The 25,730-nt window shown below is 58.9% G+C and overlaps 1 protein-coding gene across 8 annotated transcripts in view; it reads left to right on the top strand.

The window, feature by feature from the left end:
• LOC101670298 (myelin basic protein) overlaps positions 1–25,730 on the top strand; it is a 101,347-nt gene that overhangs the window by 61,878 nt on the left and 13,739 nt on the right. For 4 of the 8 annotated variants that reach the window (XM_004745654.3, XM_013052824.2, XM_045085243.1 and 1 more), the window contains 2 exons: positions 6,455–6,891; positions 13,240–13,317. In XM_004745654.3, coding sequence (XP_004745711.1) covers positions 6,455–6,891; positions 13,240–13,317 — 515 coding nt within the window. Of the gene's footprint in view, positions 1–3,882; positions 3,902–6,454; positions 8,779–13,239; positions 13,318–25,730 lie in introns of those variants that run through there. The other 4 variants (XM_045085244.1, XM_045085245.1, XM_045085247.1 and 1 more) reach the window with 3 other exon arrangements.

Raw genomic sequence — 25,730 nt, 5'->3', positions numbered from 1 at the left:
GCGGTTCTGACTGCAGGCTGGGGACCCGCTTTATGGAACCAGGAAGAGTCCTAGCTCCTTGGATGAGAACTCCCAGTGACGGAGGACAGACTCATTAAGTCAGTTCAGTTGGGGCTCTGTGGGTTTGGGGCCATATATGGGATCTTAACGCAACTCCAACAAACTAGACTTGTACTCTGGGTTTGGGACCTAACCAGATACGCCCTGAGAATAGATGCTTCTAGAAGCCAAAGTAAAAAGATGGATGAAACCAGTCTGATCCCTCAAAATGAAAATCACATTTTATTTTCTGTCCAAATATTTGAAGGATGTCATGTAGAAAAAACACATATGGAGAACTGCTCACAAGAGCTGCTCCGTGGGGAGATGTCCTGGTGGGTGGCAGAGTGAGAGCCGTAGGTCCAAAGTAGAAGCAGCTGTGTCTGGGGTTTGGGGTGTTTGCAGGGGAACTGGATCTGGATCTCAGGTGTCCCGGAGACCCGGGGTTTCCTCATGCTTTCCCAGCTTGACCTCACCGGAGCTCACTCACAGGGCCAGGAGACGGGGGCAGATGGAGTAGTCTCTTGGCAAGAGGGTCCAAAAGTGACCCAGATTCATCCTATAGCTTTATTCAGAGATGATTTTCCTGGTCCATCAGGACGAGATCTCCTTCCTGTAGTGAAACTGAGCGAGGCTGTGGCAGTTATGTGTTTTCTCTTGACGCTCTAGCGGGCATTGTAATAACTTGCCCAAGTCCCGAACGGAGGGATGGAGAGCGTCTGCCGCCCCAAGGGTTCAGCACGTCCCCGGCCCGGGAAGTCCGCCCCACCGTCCGGAGGGAACGGCGCACAGAAGCAAAATAAAGCGACAGCGACGGCCTGGGTGGGCAGGTCTCTACTGCGCACTTTACAGGGTCATATTGGCAAAACCGCTTATCAGCTGCGCGATGATGGCTTTTCCTTGTTTCTGCCTCATTGAAGACCTGATCCGCCTTGAATATGAAATGTTATTCAACGACCCAAGTGAAGTCCTTGTTGGACAAACCCCTTGGTGTAGTATTTCTGGATTTCTGCTCAGAGGAGAGAATGAGATTGGCATGGTCACGTCTTCCCAGTAGATGTTTCTCATTTGAGTTCAATTTAACAGAGGGACTTGCGTTCACAGAGATGATTCCTGGTGGTTTATTCTGGTTCCATGAGCGGTTGAGTCATGCTCCAAGTAAGTGGATAAATGCCACTGTTGGCCTTGGCCTGGCATTTAGAGAGAGGCGCAGACCCAGGAGGTCAGCCGGGGTCGTGCCCACAGCGGCCGCACCCCGCAGGCTCAGCATGGCATGGGTGCAGCTTCCCAAGTCCATGCAAAGGGGCAAAAAGTGCTGGGTCCCCACCCAGCGACAGCATCTCCCGCGGGCAGGAAGCAGCCCTTACCCACTGTAGCGGGTCCGTGATGCTCGGCAGGTCCAAGGTTAAGCTCTCCTCCCCAGTGACCACACCCGGCAGTGGGGGTGAGGGAGCAGGGCCCCCCAGTGCACTCTGTGCTGTCATTAAGATGCAAACCTGGGTATCTGGACAGTGACTAACTCGCCCCTCCACCAACCTGGTAAGGAAAGCAGAATCAGCAGCCATCTTCTGCTTTCTGATTTCTCCGGTCGGGCTGTGGCTTGACATCTGTACTTTTTCTCCCGTGCACACATGCATGCGCGCGCACACACACACACATACACACACGGGCGTGCACATGTGCATACATGCACGCACACGTGTACACACTCACACGTGTGCACACACACGCACACATACCCATGCATGGTTTTGATGGAAGTTATTCATGAAATTTGATTTCCAGGGGTGCAGTTAGGAGAGCGTGAGATACATACTCTGCAAAGTGGGAATATTGGGCCCCTGGATGGAGCAGTCGGTTAAGCACCTGCCTTCGGCTCGCGTCATGATCCCAGCAGGGGATCCCCCGGGATGCGATCCCAACATTGGGCTCCCTGGTCAGCAGGGCGTCTGCTTCTGCCTCTTCCTGGGCCCTCCGCCTCCCCCACTCCGTGCTCTCTCTCCCTCTCTCTCGCTCGCTCTCTCTCTCTCAAATAAATAAATAAAATCTTTAAGAAAGTAAGTAAACAAAAATAAAAAGTTGTGGTATTTAACTATAGGACAATCATCCCTTTGCCATCCCATTGTTTGAGACAGTCTCAGGGCTACTGGGTGCGTGTCCTGCTCTGGTTACAGAGGGCGAGTTTTCCAAACAAGCGAGGAGAAGGCTGTACCCCGAGCTCCTGTGTGCTCAGGGGTGACCCGTCTGGCCGGAGTGGTGATACAGGATTCCCGAAGTCAGCTTGTTTTGGGGTTTAGCCCTCCCGAACGTGTTCGGCCAGCGCATACCCCTGTCGTGAGTCAGGAGTGGCTGGCGTGGCTGAGCAGGCTCTGCAGGGAGACACCCCCCCCTGCACCTGCAGAGCCCACAGGTGGTGCAGCCGGGTCTCCTGCTGGAGGGGGTCACTGGCCGAGCTCTGCACTCGGCGGGTGGCTCTCTGCTAAGGCCGTCTCTGTCCCGGCAGCCCCGCTCTGTGAAGCAGCTGTGACCCACGTGTGGTGTAGCTGCCACGTACCCGCAGTGAAGTCTTCCTCTTAGAGGCAAACACCTCATTGCAGGTAAAGCCCGTCGGGGCAGGAAGAGCCGGTGTGAGGCCCCCAGAGCCGCGGTGTCTCATCGCAGACCTGGGCCAACATCAACTTCCCCACCAGTTCCTGTGTAACCCTCCTGCGTCGGTTTCCTCACATGAACAGAGGGGCTACAACCACCTGCTTCTGGGACTGTCCCTACTGAATCTGGAACACCCAGGCCAGGCGGCAAAGGCCTCCCTTCCCGGGGCTCTGGGTGGCCTCTCTCTCAAATAAATCCCCGCGTGCGGGCATCTGTTGGAGCGAGAACGGGAGAACAGCCGAACCTCTGCCAGGGGCACGTGGCCGTGGGAGCCACTTGGGACCTGCACGCGGGGCGTGGACCGGGAGGCCTCGTGCGGGGGCTTCCAGCAGCTGTGGGTAGAGGGAATCCCGCAAGAGAGGCTGGAGTCTACGGACCAGCAATGATGGTGGAGTGAAACCCCAGCAAACCGTGGCAAAGAAAGAGCAACAGAGAGAAAGAAAGAAAAGAAAAGGGGGAAAAGGGAAGAAGGCAGTCAGTCGGTAAGATGGAATCCGGGTGGAGAGGCCTCCGGGTGTAGGACACCGGCCTGCCGGGGCGCCACGGGTGGGAGACAGCGGACCCACAGGTGGAAATGGGACCACCGTGACCTCCGGCTGGAGCCTTGCTGGGGTTCTGACCTGGGTGAGCCTTACTAACCGCACGCACCGCTGCCCCAGTGTCCCCATCCGGCTTGGTGGGCGTCTCTGCTCCAGAAGCCACTCTGGCGGGAGTGACATCCCTGTTCCTTAGGGATGCCCCGGGAAGCCATTCTGGGATTTTAACAGCCTTGCTTTTGGAAGTCCTGGACATTTCCCACCAAAGTTTTCTGGAGGTCATTCTAGCAATTGGATTGCAGTGGGCTTTTTTTTTTTTTTTTTTTTTTTTTTTTGGTAAAGAAGTTTTATTGCAAATCCTGTAGAATTTGAGCAACGCTAGAGCATTCTAACCATGTGTCCCGGCAGAATCCAGCCTATGCCTCCCTAATCGTGCACTAAGCGCTTCGCTCCGTAGTTAGAGTCGAAATAAAAGCTCGGCATCGGGCTTTAACTCGATGAAAGCTGATATTAATCGACGGATTAAAACTGCTCTCATCCTAACCCGAAATGCTGTACATCCACAGATTTCGACCGCTCCCCGCGCCCCTGTGCTCAGAGAAGCTCCTTTTAGGACATGAACGCCCTTCTCTGCGCCTCACAAACAGCCCTATTCAGGGACACAAAGCCCAACTGTTGTACGTATATTAGTATTCAGATGCGCTTGTGTTTCGTTAATGCATTTAATTATGTACAATGCAGCTTCTGTTTCTCTAGCACATTTGCATTAATTCATATTAGCCACGGAGTATAAAGCAGAGTTAGAGGTTCAGACCCTATTTCTGGAGCAACGTATACATTAGCCACACGTCCCTGCAAAGACCTAGAGCTTGACCCCAGCTGTGGTCTTGGCCTATAGCTACGAGGCACGGAGGCCTTTAGTAGACACATTAGAAATAATCGTGCTCTTACGGGGTTCAGGTTCATCCGTGGTCGGAGACGACGGGCCGTGCTCTAAGTGACGTGTGCCTAAGGCCTGGGTGCACCTCCCAGCCACGTGCTGTCCACAGGGGCCTGAGTGAGGTCACAGTGGTCCCCGTGCCAGGTGTCTGCCGTGCACTCTGTCCCTGGCAAACAGTGAGGACACACATTGGGAGTGACTCCCTCATCCTTGGAGACGTGGGCGATGATCACGTCTGCCTGATGGTGTCCTCCGTGGGGCGTCTCCTGACCAGTGTGGTTTTGGTGAAAGAGCGAGAAACCATCTGCCTTTTGTGACCGATGTGTTCACAACCCATGTGTCCGCGACCGGTGTGTCCGCGACCGGTGTGTTAGTGGAAGTGCGTGTTGTCGACGCACACGCTTCCGAGATTATGAGTGACGCAATGAAGAGGCCGCTGCCTCTGCCGGGCTCCTGCCGGCCCCCGCGAGGGGACCTCGGTGGCCTCACCTTCGTCTGGCCCACGGCCGTCGGTCCCCCCGCCTGGGCCCACCTGCAGGCCCAGCCGCCTTCTACCCGGAAGCCTGGGCCCGCCCACTTCCCACAGGGGTCTCTGGTCCCTCTTGGAGCCTGTCTGGCCCCTGAGGCCTGCGCAGTCATGACCAGGTGCCTGGGCCTCCCACTCACCTCTGCTCTCACCAGCCCTCTGCCTCCAGACCTTTCTGCGGGCGTCCAGCCCCTGTAGAGGCGCCGCACGCCCCCCGCGTGTGCCCTCGGCCCACCCATTCCGTCCCTCACGGGGCCTCCCTGAAGCCCCCGACCCTGCTCTGTTGGCTTCGCCATCCCAGGTTGGTTGTGAAGGTCCACACTGTATTTGTGTCCTGTGGCCACAGCCACACGAGCGCAGACTGGGTGATGTATAACGACAGGAATTTTCTCTCTCACCCTCTGGAGGCCGCGACGCTGGGACCCGGGATCCGCAAGGCTGTGCTCCTGCTGCCGGCCCTCGGGGAGGCCCCCTGCCTCTTACCTTCTGGCGTCCCCGTGTCCCTGTGTCCCCATGTCCCCGCCACCATCACACGGCCTCTGCCCTGTGCGTCTGTGTCTCCGTCCGAAGTCCCTCTTTTCATACGGACACCAGCCGTGTGGTGAGGCCCGCCTCCTCCGGCACAGCCTCCTCTGCCCATGCTTATATTTACAAAAAACCCTATTTCCAAACACGTTCACATGCACAGGGACAGGGTTTTAGGATGGGGACCTGCCATTTTGGGAACACTTGATTTCATAACGCTTGTTTCCATGTGTTCCCGAGACAAGGACCACACCTTGTTCGGTACTGAAGCCCAAACACCTCGCTCGGTACATCACACTTGCTAATGGTGGCATGGCCGGGGGGCTGGGGGGTGGCTGGGTGGCTGGGTGGCTGGGTCTGTAGATGGAACCGTGGGTGGTTAGGGAGGCAGGTGACTCAGCAGGTGGCTGAGCAGAGAAAGGGTTAGGTGCGCGCTGCTGTTGGGGAAGTGTCAGTGAGCAGACGGTGGTCTTTGGGTGGATGGATGGATGATATTTAGGAAGGGGTGAGGGAACCTACATTTTCTCTAGGTAAGTCACTAGGGATGCTGCGGAGAGGACGTGCGCTTACACCTGACTCGCACCTCAAGGGCAGAATGGGGGTACGGCCGTTCTGGAAGGAAAGGCTCTGTCTGTGTCTGTGTGTAAGAGCTGAGGGACCGTGAAGCCCATGGAACAGGCGGTTCCCACTTCAGACTTGACCACTGTGGCTGCTCGCAGAAAAGCCACATGGGAATGTCCTGAATAAGCAGTTCTCTGGAGCAAGAGGCCTCCTGTGGGATCTGGAAACGAAAGAATTCTAAATGCCCGTTTCTTCAGGGCATGCATTGCAGAAAGACGTGGGAAGTTCCATTTTCATCAAGTATGCTAAAAATACCTCGTTGCGTTGGGCTTGGGCACCGGTGGAGCGCCCCGCAGTCCTGGCCTGTCCCCATGCGGCCATGGGAGAACCCAGGGGTGACGGCCTTGTCCACGCCGGCCGCTTCCGTGGAAGCAGGGTGTGCTTGGCGTGGAGTGCCAGATGTTGAGTAAGGGACGCTGAGAGGAGACCCACAGGTAGGACGCTTGGTGCAGGTCGGGCCCTGCCAGAAGCCCTCAGGGCTGCCGCCTAGCCTGCTGGCCCTGCTCACACTCTGTGGCTTTGGTAGGAGACAGGCAGGTCCCTCCCCCTGGAAGAAAGCGGCTTTGTCCCTCGCTCTGCTTTGCACGGCCCGTGTTCATGTCTCACTGTTGTTTGCAGGGGAGGCAGATGTGGAGCAGAACAATGGGACCCCCTCTCAGGACACAGCGGTGACAGACTCCAAGCGCACAGCGGACCCAAAGAATGCCTGGCAGGACGCCAACCCAGCTGACCCCGGGGGCCGCCCCCACTTGATCCGCCTCTTTTCCCGAGATGCTCCGGGCCGAGAGGACAACACCTTCAAAGACAGGCCCTCGGAGTCAGACGAGCTCCAGACCATCCAAGAGGACAGTGCAGCCACTCCCGAGGGCCTGGATGTGATGGCGTCACAGAAAAGACCCTCCCAGAGGCACGGATCCAAGTACCTGGCGTCAGCGAGTGCCATGGACCACGCCAGGCACGCCTTCCTCCCGAGGCACAGGGACACGGGCATCCTCGACTCCCTCGGGCGCTTCTTTGGCGGTGACAGGGGTGTGCCCAAGCGGGGCTCAGGCAAGGTGAGCTCTGAGGAGTAACTGGGGGCACAGGGGACGTGTGTCCACGTTAGTTGACGAGGAAAAGGAAGGAGAGTCAGCAGGTGAGCCAAGCCACGGCAGAGATGCTGGCGGAGCCCCTCGGCCGTCCAGCTGCTGGCCGTGCTGGCCGTGCTCGCGGCCGCGGGCGGGGACGGGAGGGGGGCTGCGTCTCTGGTTTCGCTGCATTCCCGCACAGCTTGGCCTCTGTCCCCTCCCCGTGGGGGACGCTTTCAGGATGTGGCCCAGGAGGGCGAGAACATTCTGAATTCTGCCTCTCGAGGGGGGTGTGCTGTGCGCATTGCGGACGTTCTCCGTCCTCCGGTGTCTCGCGCTCGGGGGCTATGTGGCTGATTCTGCTTCACGCTTTGGGGTCAACATGGGGTTGTGCTCATTTTCCTCAGGGTCCGTGCTGCCAGCTTTGCGTTGTCTTGCAACAATCGTGCGATTGAGGACTTCTGAACAAACTCAAAATTTAAATTCGCCTTGAGCAAATTTTGTCTTTTATCCCAGTTATTTAGGGGAAAGGGCTGGAGGGATCTTGCGAGTGCTTATGAATCAAAACCGTATTACTTTGTTACTGCATTAATTTGAAGAGAACGTCTGTGAAGTTTCACTTTGTAAATGTTCTGTAGCTACAAATCGTATCAGGAGGGAAAGGCTCCCACCGTAGCCCAGTTCCCAGCCGCGGCCCCGGGGGGTGGCGAATGGGGCATCCGCGGCGACGGTCCGCCAGAGGCTGTCCCGGACGGCTCTGCTGCAGCAAACGCACAGCGTGTCCTGCGCCTTTTTCGGGTCTTGTCTTAGCTGGTCCTTCAGGCAAGAGAGGGTTTTTTTCAAGACAGCGGGCTCATTGGCTGTGCTCCCAAAACACAGACGATGCCGCCTTCCCTCTGGCCGCGTACGCGCTGGCCCTGAAAGTCTTGGGAATGTAGATTCTTCTGGGTGAAGTAGGGAGCAGGGGCCTGACTTGCAATTTTAAAGGCGTTTCTAAAATTTGCTTTAGTCTCTGACCACAGTTTTTTTAAAATTCCTGATGATGGTGAAATTGCACATAAACGGGAGGGCGGTTTGGCGGCGCCAGAATTAGGGCTCCTGGAAGCTCAGGTGTGGCTCGAGGGTCCCTGGCATCTGCCTCCAGGTGCCATCGTCTCTCACGGGACACCTGTCATGACTTCTGGCCACTAACAGTTGCTGTGTCTTCAGTCCGCTTTCTGCTTGGTTCTCTCGGGGTCTGTGTTTGTAGGCAGTTGCTTGGACGTTGGGTCTGTCCTCACTCTGACACGGTGGTCATCTGACCTGTTTCTGACGCTGCTGCTGCGCACAGTAATCAAACCGCACCCGACTCTGGCTGCCGGGCTGCCCCTCCAAGGCCTCCTGTGCATGTGGCTTTGCCGGTTTGGGAAGTTTAAGCTCTTCTGCTTCACTCAAGGAACAGGCGAACATTTACACTGTGCAGAAAAGATTAAACCGCTGTGTAGCGCATATTATAAAACAAGCTTTGTTTCGGTGGTTATGGTCTCAATTAAAATGGTGAATGCACTGGTATCGACCTTTGTGACTTTACTTCAGAACGGACACATACACCTGCGTGAACGTGGATACGGGTTTTTCCTCCTTTATGTAGAGTTACAGCCGCGGTTGCTTTAAGGCTCTTATCCCTTCTCATACTTTCAGAGAAAAGATTCATCTCCGAAGTAGGCATCAACTTTGCAAAATAGCATTGTCCGATGATCAGGGAGCCAGAGGAATCAGAATATTTTGCCAGGATTTTTAAAAAATGAAAACCATGTTTAAACAATTGTTTTAGGATTTCTGAAGTATCAGTTCTGTTCAATACTGAATGTTGAATAAAGCAGATTTGAAAATGAACAGCCTTGCCTTTTGATGCCAGAGAAACCCGTTAGGTTTGCACGCGTTGTCACATAGTGGCTTCCTGGAAACACAGGCCCGCGATGCCTTCCCGTGTGGGGAACTGGAAACTGGTGTCTGTTCAGAGCCTTTATTCTGCTGTGGACTCTGTTTGCTCTGAAACACAGGAGACGTGAGCGTCAAGCCCTGTCCATCCAGGCACACGCCCACGGGGGCCCTAGGATTCTGGGGTCTTTCCAGGAAGCTGCAGGTGATTTTGTGGGTTTATTTCTCTTCCTGCTTTGCTCTGTGTGCATAGAAAGATCTTTGGATCGAAGCTGGAGAAGAGAGAAGCGAAGGGCATGATTATCATCCCTAAAAGCCCATTTCGTGCTTCCACGGTTGTCGTTCCTAGACGGTCGTCTCAGGTGCACAGACCCGAAAGGGCCCTCCCCAGGCCCGAGCGTCAGCGGCCCCGGACCTGGGGTGTAAAGTAGTCAGGGGCCGGGGCGAGCAATTATTCTGCTTGTCCGTCTGCAGTAGGTTTTTCCTGGTGGAATCTTGCAAGGCTGAAGGCCGGGCCCCTGGGAAGGGGGCTGTCGGTCCCGGGCCCCTCTGCTGCCCCCCTCCCCCGGGGCCGCGCGGGCCTCCTCCCCTGCCCCATCCTCGGAAGGCATGGCCACGCCCACCGTCCTCCTCACCCCACTGAGGCCGGGGAGCTGCCTTCACGGAAAGAGCATCATGAAGTCCTGGAGGGCATGTTCTTTGGGGAGCCGCGGACGGAGAACGCGTTCACGGAGAACGCGCTCCCGGTGGGGAGGAAACAGCTGTGCTGTCGTTTTCCAGAGAACGGGTTTCCGGCTCCGGGCTGTGGGGCTCAGGGGCGGGTGCAGGCCTTTAGGATGAAGGAGAAAGTGCGTGCGGTCTTCGTGGACACAGCCCGCCCGCCGCCCCCTTGTCAGACCCCACCCCCCACCTTCCACCTTCTGTGGCCCCCGCGGGTACAGCGGCCAAGGCCTAGACCAGTCGTCCGCTTTGGAAACTGCCCTGTTCCTTCCTATCTGGAAGGGCTGAGGCTTTATGAAATAACTAAGCTGCACATACAGATGTGCCCCCGGGCTGTCCCCAAGTAGGAAGGTTGGGGGACAGGCCACTCCCTCATTTCTCCAGACGAAAGCCGGTCCCCGCCCATGGCTGTGTCTGTCTGTCCTGACTTCACAGCGGAGCCCCCGGGGACCCTGCTCCCAGCCTCCCGCCCTGTGGCCCTCAGGTTTGTTTCTGTGCCTCTGACGTTGATCATACAGGATGGAAGCCGTTTGTCGTCTGCGCTCCGCGGCATAATCGATCTCGTCAATTAATCCCCACGTTATGTTTCCCGGTTTTCTCCGCTGCATCTTCATTCAACACGTTTTAGTTCTACCATCACTTAATTCTTCGTTGTTGGCATAGCATCCCGACTTTGTAGCTATGTTCCGCAACCCTGTGGGGACCGCAGCGTTTGGAGGCGGCAGGAGGGATGGGACATGGGGCAGGAAGCTGGGGAGCCCCCCGGCCGTGCGGTGCCTGACCCCCGAGTCCGGGGCCTGGGGATGCGTACACACCCTTTCAGCGGAGAACTGCCCGCAGGAGCACGGCCACGCACACGAAAGCAGGTTGACTCTCCGTGCGAGGCTGTGTGTCCGTGATCTGGCTGTCCGTCCGTCTGGTGCATCACTTTGCCAAGAGGTGCGTCCAGGCTCTCTCTAGAGAACTTGCGATGTGGCAGGTGTATTTCCGGCAGGGCTTTCTGAGAATCCCCCCAGGCACGTCTCTGTGAAGTGTCGGCGCTCTGGTCGGTTCTGGGTCGGCGGCTTTGCGGCTGCAGGCAGCTAACGCCTGTTGTCCCCAGACCCTCCAAGTCCAGGGTCCCGTGGCTTCGGTGGGTGAGACCCACGTTCGGGTGAGTGGCCCTGCTCCGGGCAGTCCTGCACACCCCTGTGTGAGTGACACCGTGGCATCAGGTCCTGTGTCTGATGGCGAGAGCCTCCTGCCGGGTGTCTGTGCACCTGCTGGATTTTGTGATCAACTTCTGCTCCGTGTGTGCTTCCTCCTTCCCACACTCAGTAAACCTTGTAACAGAACATCGGTGGTGAACGGACCACACGTGAATCTTTCAAGTTGTCCTCTTTGGGGTCCCCCTGCCATGCCCATGAAGTGCATTTGTTACGGGTGATCTCGGGGGCTCCTGACGGGACACCCCACAGGTGAGTGTAGGGCTGAGCACTGCCCCCTCGGCACACGGAGGGCAGCATCTCACTCGTGCGCTTTTGCACAGAGATGTTCTATTCTGTTCTCTCGGGGACAGCTCGGCGTTCTGGTCCATCCTGGCTGTGCTTATGCCGCTGGCTGGGTTCGGTTTCGTCGGAGCGCGCCGTGCTGCCCCGGGGTAGTGTGGGTGCGGAGTAGACTCTGTTCTCCCTCGGTGGGGGATAGGGGGGACACAGCCCACTCAGCGGCGTTTCCCAGGCGACGGGGCACATGAGCGACCTGCTCGCCCGTGCACCTGTTGAGGCTGTGTCCCGGCACCCTAGGAACCTGGGGAATCCGGATACGGCAGGGTACGGGATCTCCCCAGGGATGCCGGTGAGCATGAAGGTCATGGGTAAGGTTGGGTCTAGGATGAACTAGAAGTAAAAGCAAATACACAGTTAATTTGGACGGCTTCCCCTGCCCTTGTCCTCGCCCACTGCCCACTGCGTCCGTTCGCAGCATGTGCGGTAACAGACGCCACTGGTCTTCCTTGTGGTCGAAGGAGGAGATGTTGGGTGAGAGGCGAGGCTGATGGCTGCTGGCGCGCTGGGGCTGACCTCGGAGGGACTGTGTCCCAGGAGGGAAGGAACGTATCCCAGGCAGGAGGAGTCCCCACCCAGAGCTCCTGTGAGCCCTTGGGAATCGCAGAACCCGCAGAAAGGGTAAGAGCGTCTCGGTAGGTCCCCCCGCCCCACTCTGAACTGCCCGAGCCGTCCTGCTTCAGAGGACGGCGTGTAACGGTAGGAAGACTTCCAGCACCTGGACCTCCTCTGAGGGAGCCCCACCACGAGGGCGGCTCTGAGAGGCACGTCTCACCCCCGTCCCCGCCAGCCCCGTGGGGCGTGCTCAGTGCCCGAGCCCCCTTCCTGCACCTGTATGGGAGGTCAGGCGAGCACGGCCACTGGAGTGCCTCGTCCCTCGGCCATCACCTGAGGAGAGGACGCCCATCCTCCCGCACCTCGCCGTGCTGGGGTGGGCGGCTGGCATGGCCAGCGGCCCTCGTGGCCCCGAGTGCCGGGGATGGGGGGAGGGCGGGTAGCTTGATACCATCCCCAGAGCAAGCCGGGAGCAGCCCAAGGAGCTGGTCCCCTCATTAAGAAGGGGCATTGTTTTCAATGGGGGGGGGCATGAATTAGAAAATTCTTCTTGGCCTTTTGGGCAAGAGTATCACGTGGACCTGCCCCTCTGCCACCGGGGGAGGCGGGGCACTCCCAGCCTCTGGGGACGACCAGGCCTCATCAAGGCAGAAGCCACCGCAGCCTCGTCCTCTGAGATGTTGACATAAACAGTTGTCTCCTCTGGCAGAACTCCGTGCCTGGGATTGAAGTCACCAGTCCGTCCTGCTGGGACAGAAATCACGGCTCCCGCGTGGGGAGGAGCAGGGGTGGGGCGTAGGCGCGCTCGCCCCAGATCCGCCTCGGGAAGCCCCGTGTGCAGTTCACAGTAACGCTTCTAGACACGCTGACATCCTCCTGTGCGTAACCACCGCTCACTGCACACATAACCCACCAGTGACCTGTTTTATAAAATCCACGTAATCTGCAGAAGCTCACGACATCTCCTAAAATCCCTTGTGTCCATCTCCCGACCCCCGTAGGCACCTTCTCTGTCTTTCCTCGTCCTCTCTCCCTCTCCGTCTCTCCTCCACGTATCTGAAAGCTGGGAGGGCCGACAGACAGAGCACAGTGGCCCTGGCAGGACAGTGGCACTTTCTCCCGTAAATCCCATACAGAAGCCCCCACACCTGCTGCAGGAGAGCTGGGAACCTTCTCTACTCCAATGTCGACGTGACAAGCCCTGTAGCATGTCGCTTAGGGCTGGAAGGTGCTTCCTCCACTTGTCTGTCCAAAATCTTACAGGTCTGGTGCCTGCTCCAGTGTTGAGAAAATCTGGTCACGTAGTTGGGCTCAGGGCTCCAGAACTTCCCCCTAAACCTTTCTTCTTCTTCCTTTTCTCTGACGTTCCTCTCCCCGGAGCGCCAGGGGCTCCTGCTGTCCCCTCCTTCCGCTGTCCCTTCGGTGGTCACCGTCCATCACCCGCACGCCCTCACTTCTGACCTCCATCCCCCACTTACCCTCCTCACCGCGCAGGGACTTGCCACGCCCGGTCAGGAGGGGATGTTTGCCGGAGGACTTGGGGGCTCTGCCAGCGGCACGGCATGGGCTCAACGGCCACTCTGTGTCCCCCTGGCAGGTGCCCTGGTTCAAGCAGAGACGGAGCCCTGTGCCCTCTCATGCCCGCAGCCAGCCTGGGCTGTGCACCATGTACCAGGTAAGACGTGTGTTGGCCCCGCCAGGCCCCTCCCGTCCCCCTGGTCGTGAGGGCTGCATCTGGGCACACGCCAGCCCACGGGCTACAGCAGGGCTGACACACGTGGGGGAGTCACATTTGCGAAGCGAGGGGCCAGCTCCTCAAGGGAAGCTAGCGAGGGTCCAGGTGAGAAGACTGAAAACTCTTGTTCGGGAGGCCTTTGAGTTCTCAGGCAGGGGACGGTGCAGGTGACGACTGCCAAGGGCCAGGTCTGGGGCAGGGGCGGGGGAAGAGCCCCCGGGCCCAGCCAGGCCTCGGCAGCTCTACGGCACCAGGACACAGAGAGTCGGTCACCACCGTGACATTTAGTTGACCTTGAAAACCAGCGTCTGACATACACTGAGCGATCGCTAGTTGAATTACGTTGTCACATGATGTGTGTCCTTGGCGGTTTGCCCCCACCTGGGCTCGGCTGGGCTGCGCTGGAACGGAGGGCCAGCCATCCGCGGTCCTGGTCTCCTGCTCCGGGCACGGATGGCAAGGGCAGTGGGGAGAGGCGCCATCACCGCGGCGGAATCCCAAGTCAACCAGGAGTCCCAGCGCCACTTACGCACGGTGGCAGCCACCCCACGAGCTGGCAGCCACAGAACGACGCTTTCAGGTGACGGGGGCCCCTGAGCCTGGCCCCCGAGCGTGCCACCTGGGAAAGCGCGAAGGCTGAGAACCCGTGCCTGGAGACGACAGACAGCGCTGCGAGCGCACCGCCCGACACGCCTGTGGACCGTCCCCCCCAAGAGCGTCAGCGGGACAGGCTGTGGTCCCGCTCCTGTGGCCACACACTCTGTAGACGCCTCTCTCCGCGGCTCGTTGGTCAAAGCAAACGCCCTGCCCGGGGGGCCGGTGCTCCCGGACGCTCAGTGAGGCCACCCGAGCGCCTGGTGTGTGTGACCGGACGACAGTGGGCCCCGCCGGCCACCCCGAGACCACTGCGCCTCCGTACCCTGTGCTCCCCGCCACAGACTGAGACGGCTGCTGGCGGAAGCAGAGGCCTCTGCTGGGAGGAGGGCAGGGCTGTGCTCCTCGGGTCACGCCAGAAAGCTTGGACTGTGCATCACTCTCTTCGAAAAGCCGACTTGGCAGAGGAAAGGCCACACCCCGTTCTCCACTCTTCCCCCCGACTGACCTCTGGGCGCACGTCAGAGTAACCTCGCGTACAAGAAAGTCTGCGGGACCCCATCTCCGTGGCCGCCGGCGGGCGCTCTGTGAGGGACAAAGGACACCCTGGGGGCTCTGGTTCTTGCATCCGTCTTTTGTTCATTTACGGACAGCCCGTAGCTAGTGGGGACCCCAAATGGGACTTGGACTGGCTTACAGGAACATCCAGGAGAACGTGGAAACACGCCCGGTGCCGGGCGGCTGTGTGGGTGTGGGCGCGGTGCACGCGTGTTCGCGGAGCGACAGGACAGCCAACCCAGAGCCCGGGTTGAAACCAGGGGCAAAGCTGGCACACCGCCAAGCCAGTGGGCTCCCCAACTCCTCACCGTGCAGACCCTCCGAGGGCCTCGGTGGTCCCTGAGACCCGTCCCCACCGTGCACAGCTCCTTCCAGGAGGCGCCCTGTGTCCGGGGTGCCCGGAGGGCAGGCAGGTCGGGTCTGGGAACCCCAGAACCTCCCTCCTGCAGGGAGTGGCACTTCCACGCTGTTCTTCAATGGAGAGAATCAATAAATCAGGGTCTTCTGTCCTCTCTGAGCAAGAGCTTCTGATTATTTGGAACGTCTTCCTCCAGCAACTTGGGAACCGTCAAGAACAGAACCCCATCTTGGGGTTCCTCCAGCAACTTGGGAACCCCAAGAACTTGGGGAACAGTCAAGAGACTGGTCACAAGACCGCGGGGACTTGCTGCACTAAATGGCTTCAGAGTGCACCTGTCTGAGAGTCTGGGGCAGAGGGCTCTTGAAACAGGCTTGCGGGGGAGATAACAGCCGCTGACTCCAGCCCTCAGCCCAAACCGCTGCCCCTCCCCTGGATTCAGGGACTCCAGGCCGTGAGCAATGCCGAGCAGACACTCCGTGCCCTGACCTTCCAGGACACTCCTCCTCCTCCCTGTATCCCCTGCGTCTCTCTGCCTCTCTCTGCAAATCCACCAGGAAAGCTAGGAAAGCGCCAGCCAGCATGACATCAGAGTAACCATCAAAGGACACATGGGTTCCACCGTGGTCGGTGGCTTCCACGAGCCACCTCCGCACCAGGAACTCTCTGATGCCAGGGGACCCAACAGTGTCCTGGAACTGCCAGAGCTCAGCTTTTCTCGGGGTGGAAGGGGACGCTGCAGGTGGGAGAGGGAGCCCATGCAGGCAGGTGGCGTCATCTTCGGGAACCCAAAGGCCAGCTGGAGAGGTGAGAATTCCAGGGGAGAGACGGACGGAGAGCAGAATGCCGCAGGGCAGGCCCCTGGGAAAATACCAAATTCTCTCATCTTGTGCGTCCTGCTCTGCGCCCCCGGCCCCATCTCCCTCCGTGGGGTCCCCATCTCGGGGGACCACGTGGAGCAGAATGCTGTGGGTATGCCGAGCCTCAAGCAGGACGCTCGGTCCCGTGGCCGACCCTCCCTGCGTGGCCTCCTCCTGAGTCCTGGGAGCCAGTGAGGAGCAGCCGTAGGACAGCGTCCACCCCAACGGCCCCTGGCTCCCAGTCTCTTGGAGGCTGAAGGACACTTCATCCAGGCCTCCCTGGCTGGAGAGACCCAGGCAGCCCCCACGCTCTCACTCCAGAGTGCCAAGGAGCCAAGACACCTCGTGCCACGGACCAGAGCTGAGTTAGAATCAGAGACACGGGCTGCGGCTTGGCTTGGACCGTGGGGCTCCCTTTCCTCACCGGAAGAGCACCAACAGCAGTGAAAGTGGCCTTCTGTGCTGACCACACCGTGGGGAACCCGTGCTCCCCCTCAGCCCTGGGCCCCTCTACGTCTGGTGTGCCCTGCCTTTCAGCCATGCGACACCTGAGAGCCTCCGGACAGACACCCAGGGCCCCGGGCGCCTCCGGCTCCCCGTCAGTCAGCCTGTCACTGCCTCTGGCCGTGGGGTGGAGGTGGGGGGCGGGTGCGTTCCTGCTTCCAGGCCTCAGCTTCTCGACCACACAGTAAGTGACAGATGAAGACCTGTTCTCTGAAGACCGGGTGCAGCGCGTCCGGGGACATCTGCAGGTGCTGCCCGGGACTCAGGTCTCACCAGCAGCAATCGGGATGCCTTCGGGTGTGCTGGGCCCAGCCCCCTTGTCTCCTGAATCAGAGCCTCCCGTTTGCCGAACTCTGGCTCTGGCCGGAGGTGCATGAGCCCCGCGGCCGCACATCTGGTGGACGCCGTGGGTCTGGCCGTGGGCCCCCAGAGAGACCAGGCTCCTCGGGGAGCGTGCCGGCAGAGACGGGTGGCCTGGCCTCTCCCCCGGGGGCCCAGCGCTCCACTCTGCCCCTGAGGGCTCCCTCCCACCGCTGCTGAGCTGGGGGCCAAGGCCCTCACCTACTGCACAACCCACGGCAACTTGTCTTGTCCTTCTGAAGAGAACGCTCCCGACCCCACAGCCCTGACCTGCTTACCCACTTTCGGTGCAGAGACGACTGGATTCCAAGACAAGACACTAGGGCCATCGTTTTGGTGTCTAGGCCCATTGTGACATTCGCTTGACATTTACGCTCAAAGAGCCTCCTGTGCCCGTCAGACTCACCGAGGTCTTTGCACACCGGGTGCCTGGAAGCAGCGGACACAGACCAGCGCGGGGTGCGCCGACGTCCGGTTCTGCTCCCGCCTCCCTGGAGACAGCGAGGAAGCATCAGGTGGGCCGCATTCCAGAAGGGCTGCGGACCCTGCGCCAGCCACCCTGACTCTGGGGGAGCAGAGCTTCCCCGCGGGGAAGACGCCTCTTTCCTTTCAGGGAGCGCTGCCGGTTTCCCCAGGCGAGGGGCGGGGACGCTGCTGCGTCTCTGGAGCCCCGGGTCACCAGTCCCTGGTCACCAGAGCCATTTGTGGCTTTGGGAGCCTCTCAGGGCCACTTCCAGGCCGACAGGCACCCCGTTCCCCTCCGTGGCCTTCCTCTCTGCCGCGCCCACCTCCCAGGATGACGGAGTTGGACCCCGGGCCTCAGGCTGTGACATGGGGCTTGCTGTCTCTTTCTGTGCCCAGGGGGACAGCCTCTTGTCATTCCGACCCCTGCATGGCCCCCGAGGGGGGCAGAGCCATCCCTGCGGGGCAGGGCTGCGTCTCCCGATCCGCCGGAGGGAGTCAGAGCCCGCGCTCCCCTGCGGCCCTGCAGACGGCAGCCTTCGTCGTCACCGGCGTTTTCACCGTCTGCTCGTGGCAAAGCCCTGGACCTCGGCGCCGGCCCCCGCCGCACTGACCGCCGGGGACAGCCGCACGCCCACCAGCCGCCGTGCCCGCAGACTGCACAGCCTGCCCGCGGCTTCGCTTTCCGGGATCAGAGAAGAGGCTGACCATAGGGCCAGGCGCCAGGTAACCTAAAATTTCCCTCTAAATCAACGGTCTGCCAGAAATTCCTCCAGAAATAGAGAAATGACGGCCGTTGGCCCCGCACAGCTCTCTCTGAAGAAAGAAACTCGGGCTCTAATTAACCTCACTCGAGTCAACAATTCAGAAATGAACACATCCTTCCGTTTGCAGGGAACAAAAGCACAGGACACACCGCATGTGCCCTTCAGACGGAGAAGAATGTCCCCCCTTTGTGACATCTGGGACGTCTTGATTTTGCCCAAAATAGCCCCGACGCTGTCTCCTGAGGCACGTTGAAGTCTGAGCAAAACCGGCGTCACGGCTGCGTCTGAGAAACAGACATGAGCAAAAGTAGGAGCGTGGCCAAGGCCACGGGAGAGCCTCGTCTGGCCACCCGTGGTGTCTGCGGACACCGGGGAGTCACGGGGTTTGTGGGGCACCGATGGGGGCGCCCCTGCCCCGGCCCCCTCCCCGGCACACCCGACCGGAAAGGGCGCGAGGTCCCAGCTGAGACGCCTCACAGTCAGACCCGTCTCTTCTCCCCAAACTTGTAACCCTCGGCGCACTTGCTGGTTCGGAAGTACTTCCCCGGGGTCCGGCTCAGCAGCTGGGGCAGGCCGGGCGGTTCTGCGGTGGAGACAGGCCTGGCTGGCAGAGACGAGGCCAGCGCTGGATGGAGAGAAGCTGCTCCTGCCGCGGCCTCTTCAGGGAGTCCTTGAGGAGGATAAGCCACCGGAACCAGATTGCCCGTGGCCCCGAAGGGTCTCTACCCGCCATGGGAGGAGCGTGAAGCGGGGAGGGGGCGGGAAGGGTATGTGGGTTCCTTCGTGTGCGGTTTGTGGTCAGGAAACCTGAGGAGGTCACCCGCGAGCGTGCTGGGGCTGGGCTCCAGGAGAAAGACGTTCCAGCGATCCTGTCCTGTTCGCTGCGCCTTGAGGTCCGTGGCCCCAAACAGGTCACGCAGATTCACCACGTGGCTCCCTGGAAAGGAATCTCCCAGGATTGGCCCCAATCAAAGACTTCTCTGGCACAAAAAAGCAAAATGCACCTTCCTTTACTCGGTCCCTCTCAGGAGCCCTGGTGAAACCCTCCGCATGGACGGCGGGGCAGGACACAGGGCTGTCCTGTGCGTTCAGCCCTTCGGTTACTGGCAGAAGCTCTGACACGTGTCCGTCTCCCTCCTGGCTGGCGGGGGCCAATTTCAGTCCCACGAACAGAGCGGGATGGCACAGCCCTTACGGGCAGCTCGTGGGGAGCTGCGGCATCTCCCGGCTCAGTGGGAGCTGACTGGCCCCTAGCTTTAATGACTCGGAAATGCATCCTTCAAAACGATCACCAAACTGGAAAATCTCGCCTCTTCCACCGCTGTTTTGCATTCACTGTCCCCAGCTGTCCGTGTTTACCAAAAATGAGTCGGAACTAATCTTTCCGGGAAGAGTGGTAGCCGCCGCATCCCCAGCTCTCCGGGCTCTAACGGGCCCCTCCGACACCGTCAACAGATACTACTTTTGCTTATGTACAGGAGCATCTGTAGTTCTAGCCTGTCACACCTTCACAAGGTGACGTACGGTAAGTCTACACATTTTTAAAGAATAAAATAATCCTACACTTTAAAAAACTCCATTCTCCCTTCCAATGTTTTCCTTCTGTCAAATGGCTAGCCTGCGATTTCTCCATCTGCTTCCAAGTGTTGGGTTTGGAACATCAGCCTCTGCCCCACGTGGAACCACAGGAATCTGGCTCGGGGTGGCGGCTGCTGCCCCGGGTCCTGGACCAAAAGTCAGGAGAGCCAGCGCCGCCCCCCCGCTTCCGCACCTGTTAAACGGAGCGGCGTTTCCGCCCCAGCAGCGCTGCGGGAGAGCGTGGCAATCACACACCGTCCACTGTAAAAGCCCGTGGGATGGCTTTCCTTTCTCCCTTTTTGAATGGAATCCTTTGGGGACACAGAGAAATTCCTAGAACTCGGGTGGTTTAGCTACGTAGGCCGGCGCCAGGAGGAAAACCATCCCTGGGGTTAGCCCCGGGCATCCCATATCTGGACCCTCCAAGACAGGGTGACAGACGAGCCCTGGGGGCGTCGGGGCCGTGGGACAGAGTGAGGTGGCTGCGTAGCGCCTCCAGCGGCCAGAGTTCCGTGCCGGGATCAGATCCTTGCTGAGGACCCGTGCTCGGGCTGAGCGCCCGGAGCGGGGGCACGGGCCGGTGTGACGAGTGCCGTCCGCGCTGAGCTCCCCGAGGAGCCTCGACTGCCAGCTCAAGAACGGGCGGGGCCCACGTAGGAACGGCTCCCTGAGCTCCTTTCTTTCTCGGTCCCGTAGGAAGGACGGAGCCGAGACCAGCACGCACTCGGGTTGGAAGGAGCAATGTCCCCCAGATGAGTGCACCGTAGAGGGGCGGAACCTACATACTGTTCCTGTGCGTTGTCGGAAGCGAGCTGGAGCAGCCTCCGGGATGTTTGAGAGAGATTCTAAGATTATGACATAGCCGAGGTCATCGCCCCACTAGGACGACCTTAACCATGAGGGACAAAGGGCTAGATGCGCGCGATCCTGAAGTTTGGGTTTAAACCCCGGCAGAGGACTGGTGCTAACACTGCCGCCGTCTGCCGTGTAGCCGCTGTCCGCTAGTGGCCTGCGCCGGCCGGTCGTCCAGCTCCTGCCTTCGAGCTGCGTGTGCAGGGACACGCGGCCACTCTCCCGCCCCTGCCCTGCACTCGGGCGAGAGCGTTCATCCAGAAGAGAAAAGCGAGCACGGCGAGGCCTGGGCCGGGGGAGGGCAGGGACCCCGAGGCGCACTGGGCTGTGCTCGGGCAACGGCGAGCGCCCCGGTGTGTCTCGGAGCCCCGCGCCCCTGGGCCGCGCACAGAGGTGGGGACGCAGCCGAGGGCCGGGGATTCCCTGTGGTTTCGTTCGCGGACGTTCCGCCGGCTCCGGAGAGGTAAGTGGGAGCCACGGCCGTTCTTCGCTCACCGCCAACCCGGCACGGCGCACAGTCGCTGTCTGCACGGGAGCAGCGTCTTCCTCGGCGCGGGAAGGAGCCGGTCGGTCGGTGTCTGGTCCGCTCCGAGTGCGAGCGCTGGGGAGGGCTCCTGTGTTCACGCAGCGGCCGCGGCGTTCGGAGGCGCGAGTCCTTCCCCGGTGGGTGGCCGTGGGTCTGCGGGTGCGTCCGGTGAAAACGAACCTCCTGTTAGGATGCCGGGCTCTGGCTCTCGGGCAAACCGGAGCAGGTGAAAATCCTTCCTGAGGTCGATGCGGCGCGGCCGTGGCCTGGAAGCCGGTGCACGCGCTCCCCCTGCTGGCCACGGGCATTATCTCAAGCGGAGGGAAATGGTACGAAAAGCCATACAAGGACTCGGGTTCAAGGAACGACTTTACCCTAAAAATTAATGAAACGGTTGCCCTTGGTGCCTTGGCTTCCCTCACACGGCGCGGGACTTGATTTGCCATCAAGGAGTTGTCATTTTATTGGTCTTGATGCCAAAAGAAAGAGTAACCGGTCGTGCCAGAAATACTGTGCCAGCTGAGAGCCCGTCCGAAGGCACCTGCCCACTTGTCTGTTTGTACGCGCAGAGCTGGGTCCGGACACTGTTTCACCAAATCGAGAAGCCAGGGCCATCCCTAAGTGGTAGAGTTTCTTGTACAACCTTTCAGATTTTGACTTTTCTATATAACAAGCTTGTGTTTTCTCATTGGCGCAAAAGCTTTCATGAAGAAATAAGCAGATTAATTTTTTCAAATCTCGCTCGTGCAGAAATGGTCAGCTGTACGTGTGGACACGGCCTGCCGCGGGGTGGACGGGCTCCCGGGCTCCGACAGCCCTCGGCCCCGCAGGGAGCTGCTGCCCCTCGCCCCGGCTCATCCTGCTGACCTAGGGACGCCCCCTCTGCCTCCTAACCTCCGCAGGAAACGAGCCTGGGACCGACGTGGCGAGACACACCCGTCCGGACCGATGAGGGTGAACTGTTAACCTTGGCTTCCTTCTTCAACCTGAGTGGACACAGAAGTGCTTCATCGGAGAATCACTAACTCTGCGTCCTGAAAACTCACTAAGCGTTGGAGCGCCTGCGTGGCTCCGTCAAGGAAGCATCTGACTCTTGGTCTCGGCTCACGTCTTGATTTCAGGGTCGTGGGATTGCGCCCGTGTTGAGAGTTAAAAAAAAAAAAAAAAGAACAGAAAAAGAAGAGAAACAACAACAAACTAAGGAAGAAGACCCCTTCTGTCGGGGGCCCCGTCCAGTGGGCCTCTGGCAGGGGACTCCATCCGCCACCAGTATGTGCGGGGCAGAGGCTGAAGACCGAGGAGGGACGGAGGGGGAACCCCACAAGTGACCAGGCCACAGCCTTGCGCCCATCCGCCTGGCCTGGCCGCAGCTGGTCTGCGGGGCTGACAGGTCACCTCGTGCCCCGGGACCTGCCCCTCTTCCCTCCTGCCAGTGCTTCCTCCGGACACAGCGTCCTCCCCGGGTCTCCCGGCCCAACACATGAGCCCCTTCCTTCCCGTGCTGTATGAGAGAAGTCTAAGTACCCACGTCCCATGAACTGTAAAATTTAACCAATAACCACAACCCCAGTGTTTTGGAAATGCCTCCCCAGGCCTGCCAGGGGCTCCTGCTGCTGCACGGGCAGACGCCGGCCCTGCTCTGACCTGACCCGACCGTCAGCCCCAGACACTTCCCTAGGGGAGGGCCCTGTGGCCCCTCCAGCCGTGGGTGGGCCGCTCCTTTCAGCAGGGCAGACCGGCCTGCGCATGGCGCTAGCCTCGTACTTGGCCACCCTGCGCGTTCTCCCTGCCCGACAGCTTCCCTCCGAGCCGCTGGGGGTCTGAGCACCCCTTCTGCCGGTTGTCGGAAGCATTGCCAGATGTGGGCAAGCTGGGGGCTCAGCACAGAAGCCAGAAGGGAGCAGCCCCCCAGGTGCCCTCGATGGAGGAACGGACCAACCAAAGGGATGTGTCCATGCGACAGAACGTCATCCAGCCCGAGTGATCTAGGAAGGGGATCGTGGCGGCTACTCCACACGGTGAGCCTCAGAGGGCAGGGCTGCCGGCAGCCAGACACGGCAGGACCCACCAGCCCGCCCCTGCGAGGTGCCTGGGACAGTTACATCCACGGAGACACAAAGGAGGTGGTGGGCACCAGGGGCCAGGGGCAGGGAAACGGGAGCCTGGTGCATCTGGAGGGACGGCCAGACTCACGGACACAGGCCTCCGGCCGGACAGTCCTGCTGATGACACAGGGTCGTCTTCGACCCTCGGCTTCATAAAGACAGACCCTGCTAATGGCCGTGGTCCAGTTTAGGTCCTAATCTACAGAGACACAGATGCGCTTTCTCTGTGCAGTTCTGTGAATTTTAACGCCTGTGGCCTTCTGTGGCCTTCTGTGTGGCTGCCAGCACAGTGAGGACCCTTCAGCCCAGAGCCACCCCCCGCGTTCCCGTCGGACCCACACCACAGGCTCCCCTCACCCATCCTGCGCCCTGGCGACTGCCGCTCCGCTCCCCGCCGTGGCTGAATCGTGAGAAGAACATCCCGGAAGACTCGGAGTGGCTTCTTCCACTCGGCGTGACACCAGGGAGAGGCCTCTGAGTCCCCACAGGTATCACGCTTGTCGGGTCTTCCTGCTGCCGTTCCGTCCGTCTTTCCTCTCACTGAGGAACGTTTGGGCTGTTTGGGCCGATGACTGATCTTCAGGAATTGAGCTGCTAATAAACACTCGTGGACAGGTTTGGTTTTTTGTTTTTTTTTTTTTTAATGAACATGAGTTTTCATTTAAAATTGAAATTACTATTTCTCTCAAATTCTTGGCCAATATATTCATTACCAAAAAAAAGAATAATAATAATAAATAAGTTCGAGAAATACTGTTTGCCTTCTACCCTTCAAAGCAGGGAGCAGGGCTGCTGGGTCCTACGGGAAGTAAATGGTTAACTTTAGAAGAAGCTGCCAGCGTGCTTGACAGAGGCCTGTTCCATTTTGCATTCTTACCAGCGGTGCAAGAGCGCTCCCGGTGCCCCCCACCCTTGTCAACACTTAGTATTGTCAGTATTTTAAATTTCGCCCACTGTGCTATCTTCTTGCGGCTTTGGGCTGCATTTTCCTAGTGGCTGACGATGTCAAGCAGCCCTTCACGCCCCTGCTGTGTCCCACGCCGCATCGACTCCGTGTCTGGGCCGTCATTTTGAACGGGTTGTTTTTTAACTGTTGAGTTTTGAGAGCTCCTTCCATATCCTGGTTTCAGGGGCTTTGTCAGATGCGTGTTTTGCACATATTTTCTTTAGGCTGTAGCCTGACTTTTCATTCTCTTAACAGTGTCTTTTGCAAAACCAAAGTTTTTAAATTTTATGGGCCATTCCTTGGATGTCGTGTCTAAGAACTATGCTTTCTTCTAAATCTGTGCAGTTTTACATTGTTGATAAAAACCTATAGTCCATTTTGAGTTCCTTTTTGGATAAGGTGCGTCATTGGGTTGAGGTTCTTTTTTTTTTTTTTTTTTTTTTTTTTTTTTAAATATGGAGACATGGTTGTCCCAAAACCATTTTTTGAAAAGACTCCTGAACAGTCTTTGTGTCTTCACCTTCCTCAGAAACCAGCGGGTCACATTGCTGAGCCGGTTTCTGGACAGAGGGCTCGCCGATGCGTGTCTGTCCCCTTCCAACACCACACTCCCTTCGTTACATGCACCATACAGAAACCTGGAAATCAAGGCATGTCCTCGAGCTTTATTCTTCTTTCCCACAATCACTGGGCCATTTTGGTCCCTTGGCATTTCTGTTGCAGTCTCAGAAACAGCTTGTCTGTAGCTCAACAAAACCCCGCTGGGACTTTGGAAGGGGCTCCAGGACGTTGGCTGTCTGGGGAGAGCGGACACTTTTGCGGCGCTGAGCCTTGCCGTCCGCGGGCGGCACGGACGTCTGCCTGCTGGCTCGGGTCTCTGCTCTCTTCCCCAGACCCTCACGGTGTTTAGCATAGAGACCCCCTCTGTGTTTCCCACATTTATACTAACGGTTTCTTTCTCTGATGCTGTTGTGCGCGGTAGTGTTTTCAGATTTTGCTGTTTTTGCTGACTCTTCATTGCGCAGCGTGTAGAAGCGTGGTTGGTTACTCGTCACTTTACTGCCGGGGGCGCAACAGGTAGAATGATGCTGTTGGAATCAGGGGACGACCTCGGATTCCCCACGCGGCCGTCGGTTTGCAGCCAGGCGTCCAGGTCAAGTCCGTGCTCGGGGGGTGGGGCTTCGCCATGCGTGCGACAGAGGAAGCGTGGTTCCAGCCGGACGCCGTGTGTGAGCTCTGTATTAGAGGGTCTCTGCGCCTCAGCACGTCAGTCCAACACACGGTTCACCCGTGCCGCGTGCTCAGTTCCGTGCCGCGGGTTCTGAATAAACACACCCACCAGCCTTTCCATGAGCGGCGCTGCCCCTGATGCTGTGCTCCCAGAGCCCAAATGCGATTGGCCAGCTTCACGCCTCCTCTAAATGATGCTTCCCTCAGAACATTGGCGACCAATGTCTTCATCGCAAAAATCACAAAATACATCATTTGTCTTGCAGCGTTCAGAGCAGGCGTGCTAACGACGCCTGTGTAACACCTCCGTGTCTCGCTCACAACACGAGCACGTCTGAGTTGTCCGAGAGCCGCGTCCCAGGACTTACCAGTCACGTCTGTGAAAACCTCTGTGTAAAGTGTGAGGCGTTTCTCTAACCGCAGGCGTGTCCGTTACAGGTGTGAGGCGCGTCCCTGACCCAGAACCCGGTCTTGGGCGCGCAGGGGCACAGTGCGTGAACACAGGAGAAGAGCAGGGTGCGCGGGGCTAAGCCGACCACCTTCATCCAGGCCGATAGGACGGTATCTTGAGAATGACCACCTGCAGGACGTGTGAGACACTGAAAAGATGTTTGTCCTAAAGTAACTAATTTAAGTCATTTCCTGGCTCATCT

The sequence above is a fragment of the Mustela putorius genome, unplaced genomic scaffold, assembly GCF_011764305.1.
Source record: "Mustela putorius furo isolate JIRA1106 unplaced genomic scaffold, ASM1176430v1.1 tig00000835_pilon_pilon_pilon, whole genome shotgun sequence".
NCBI lineage: Eukaryota > Metazoa > Chordata > Mammalia > Carnivora > Mustelidae > Mustela > Mustela putorius.
Note: the sequence above shows the minus strand (reverse complement) of the source record. Positions and strands in the feature narration are given on the sequence as shown.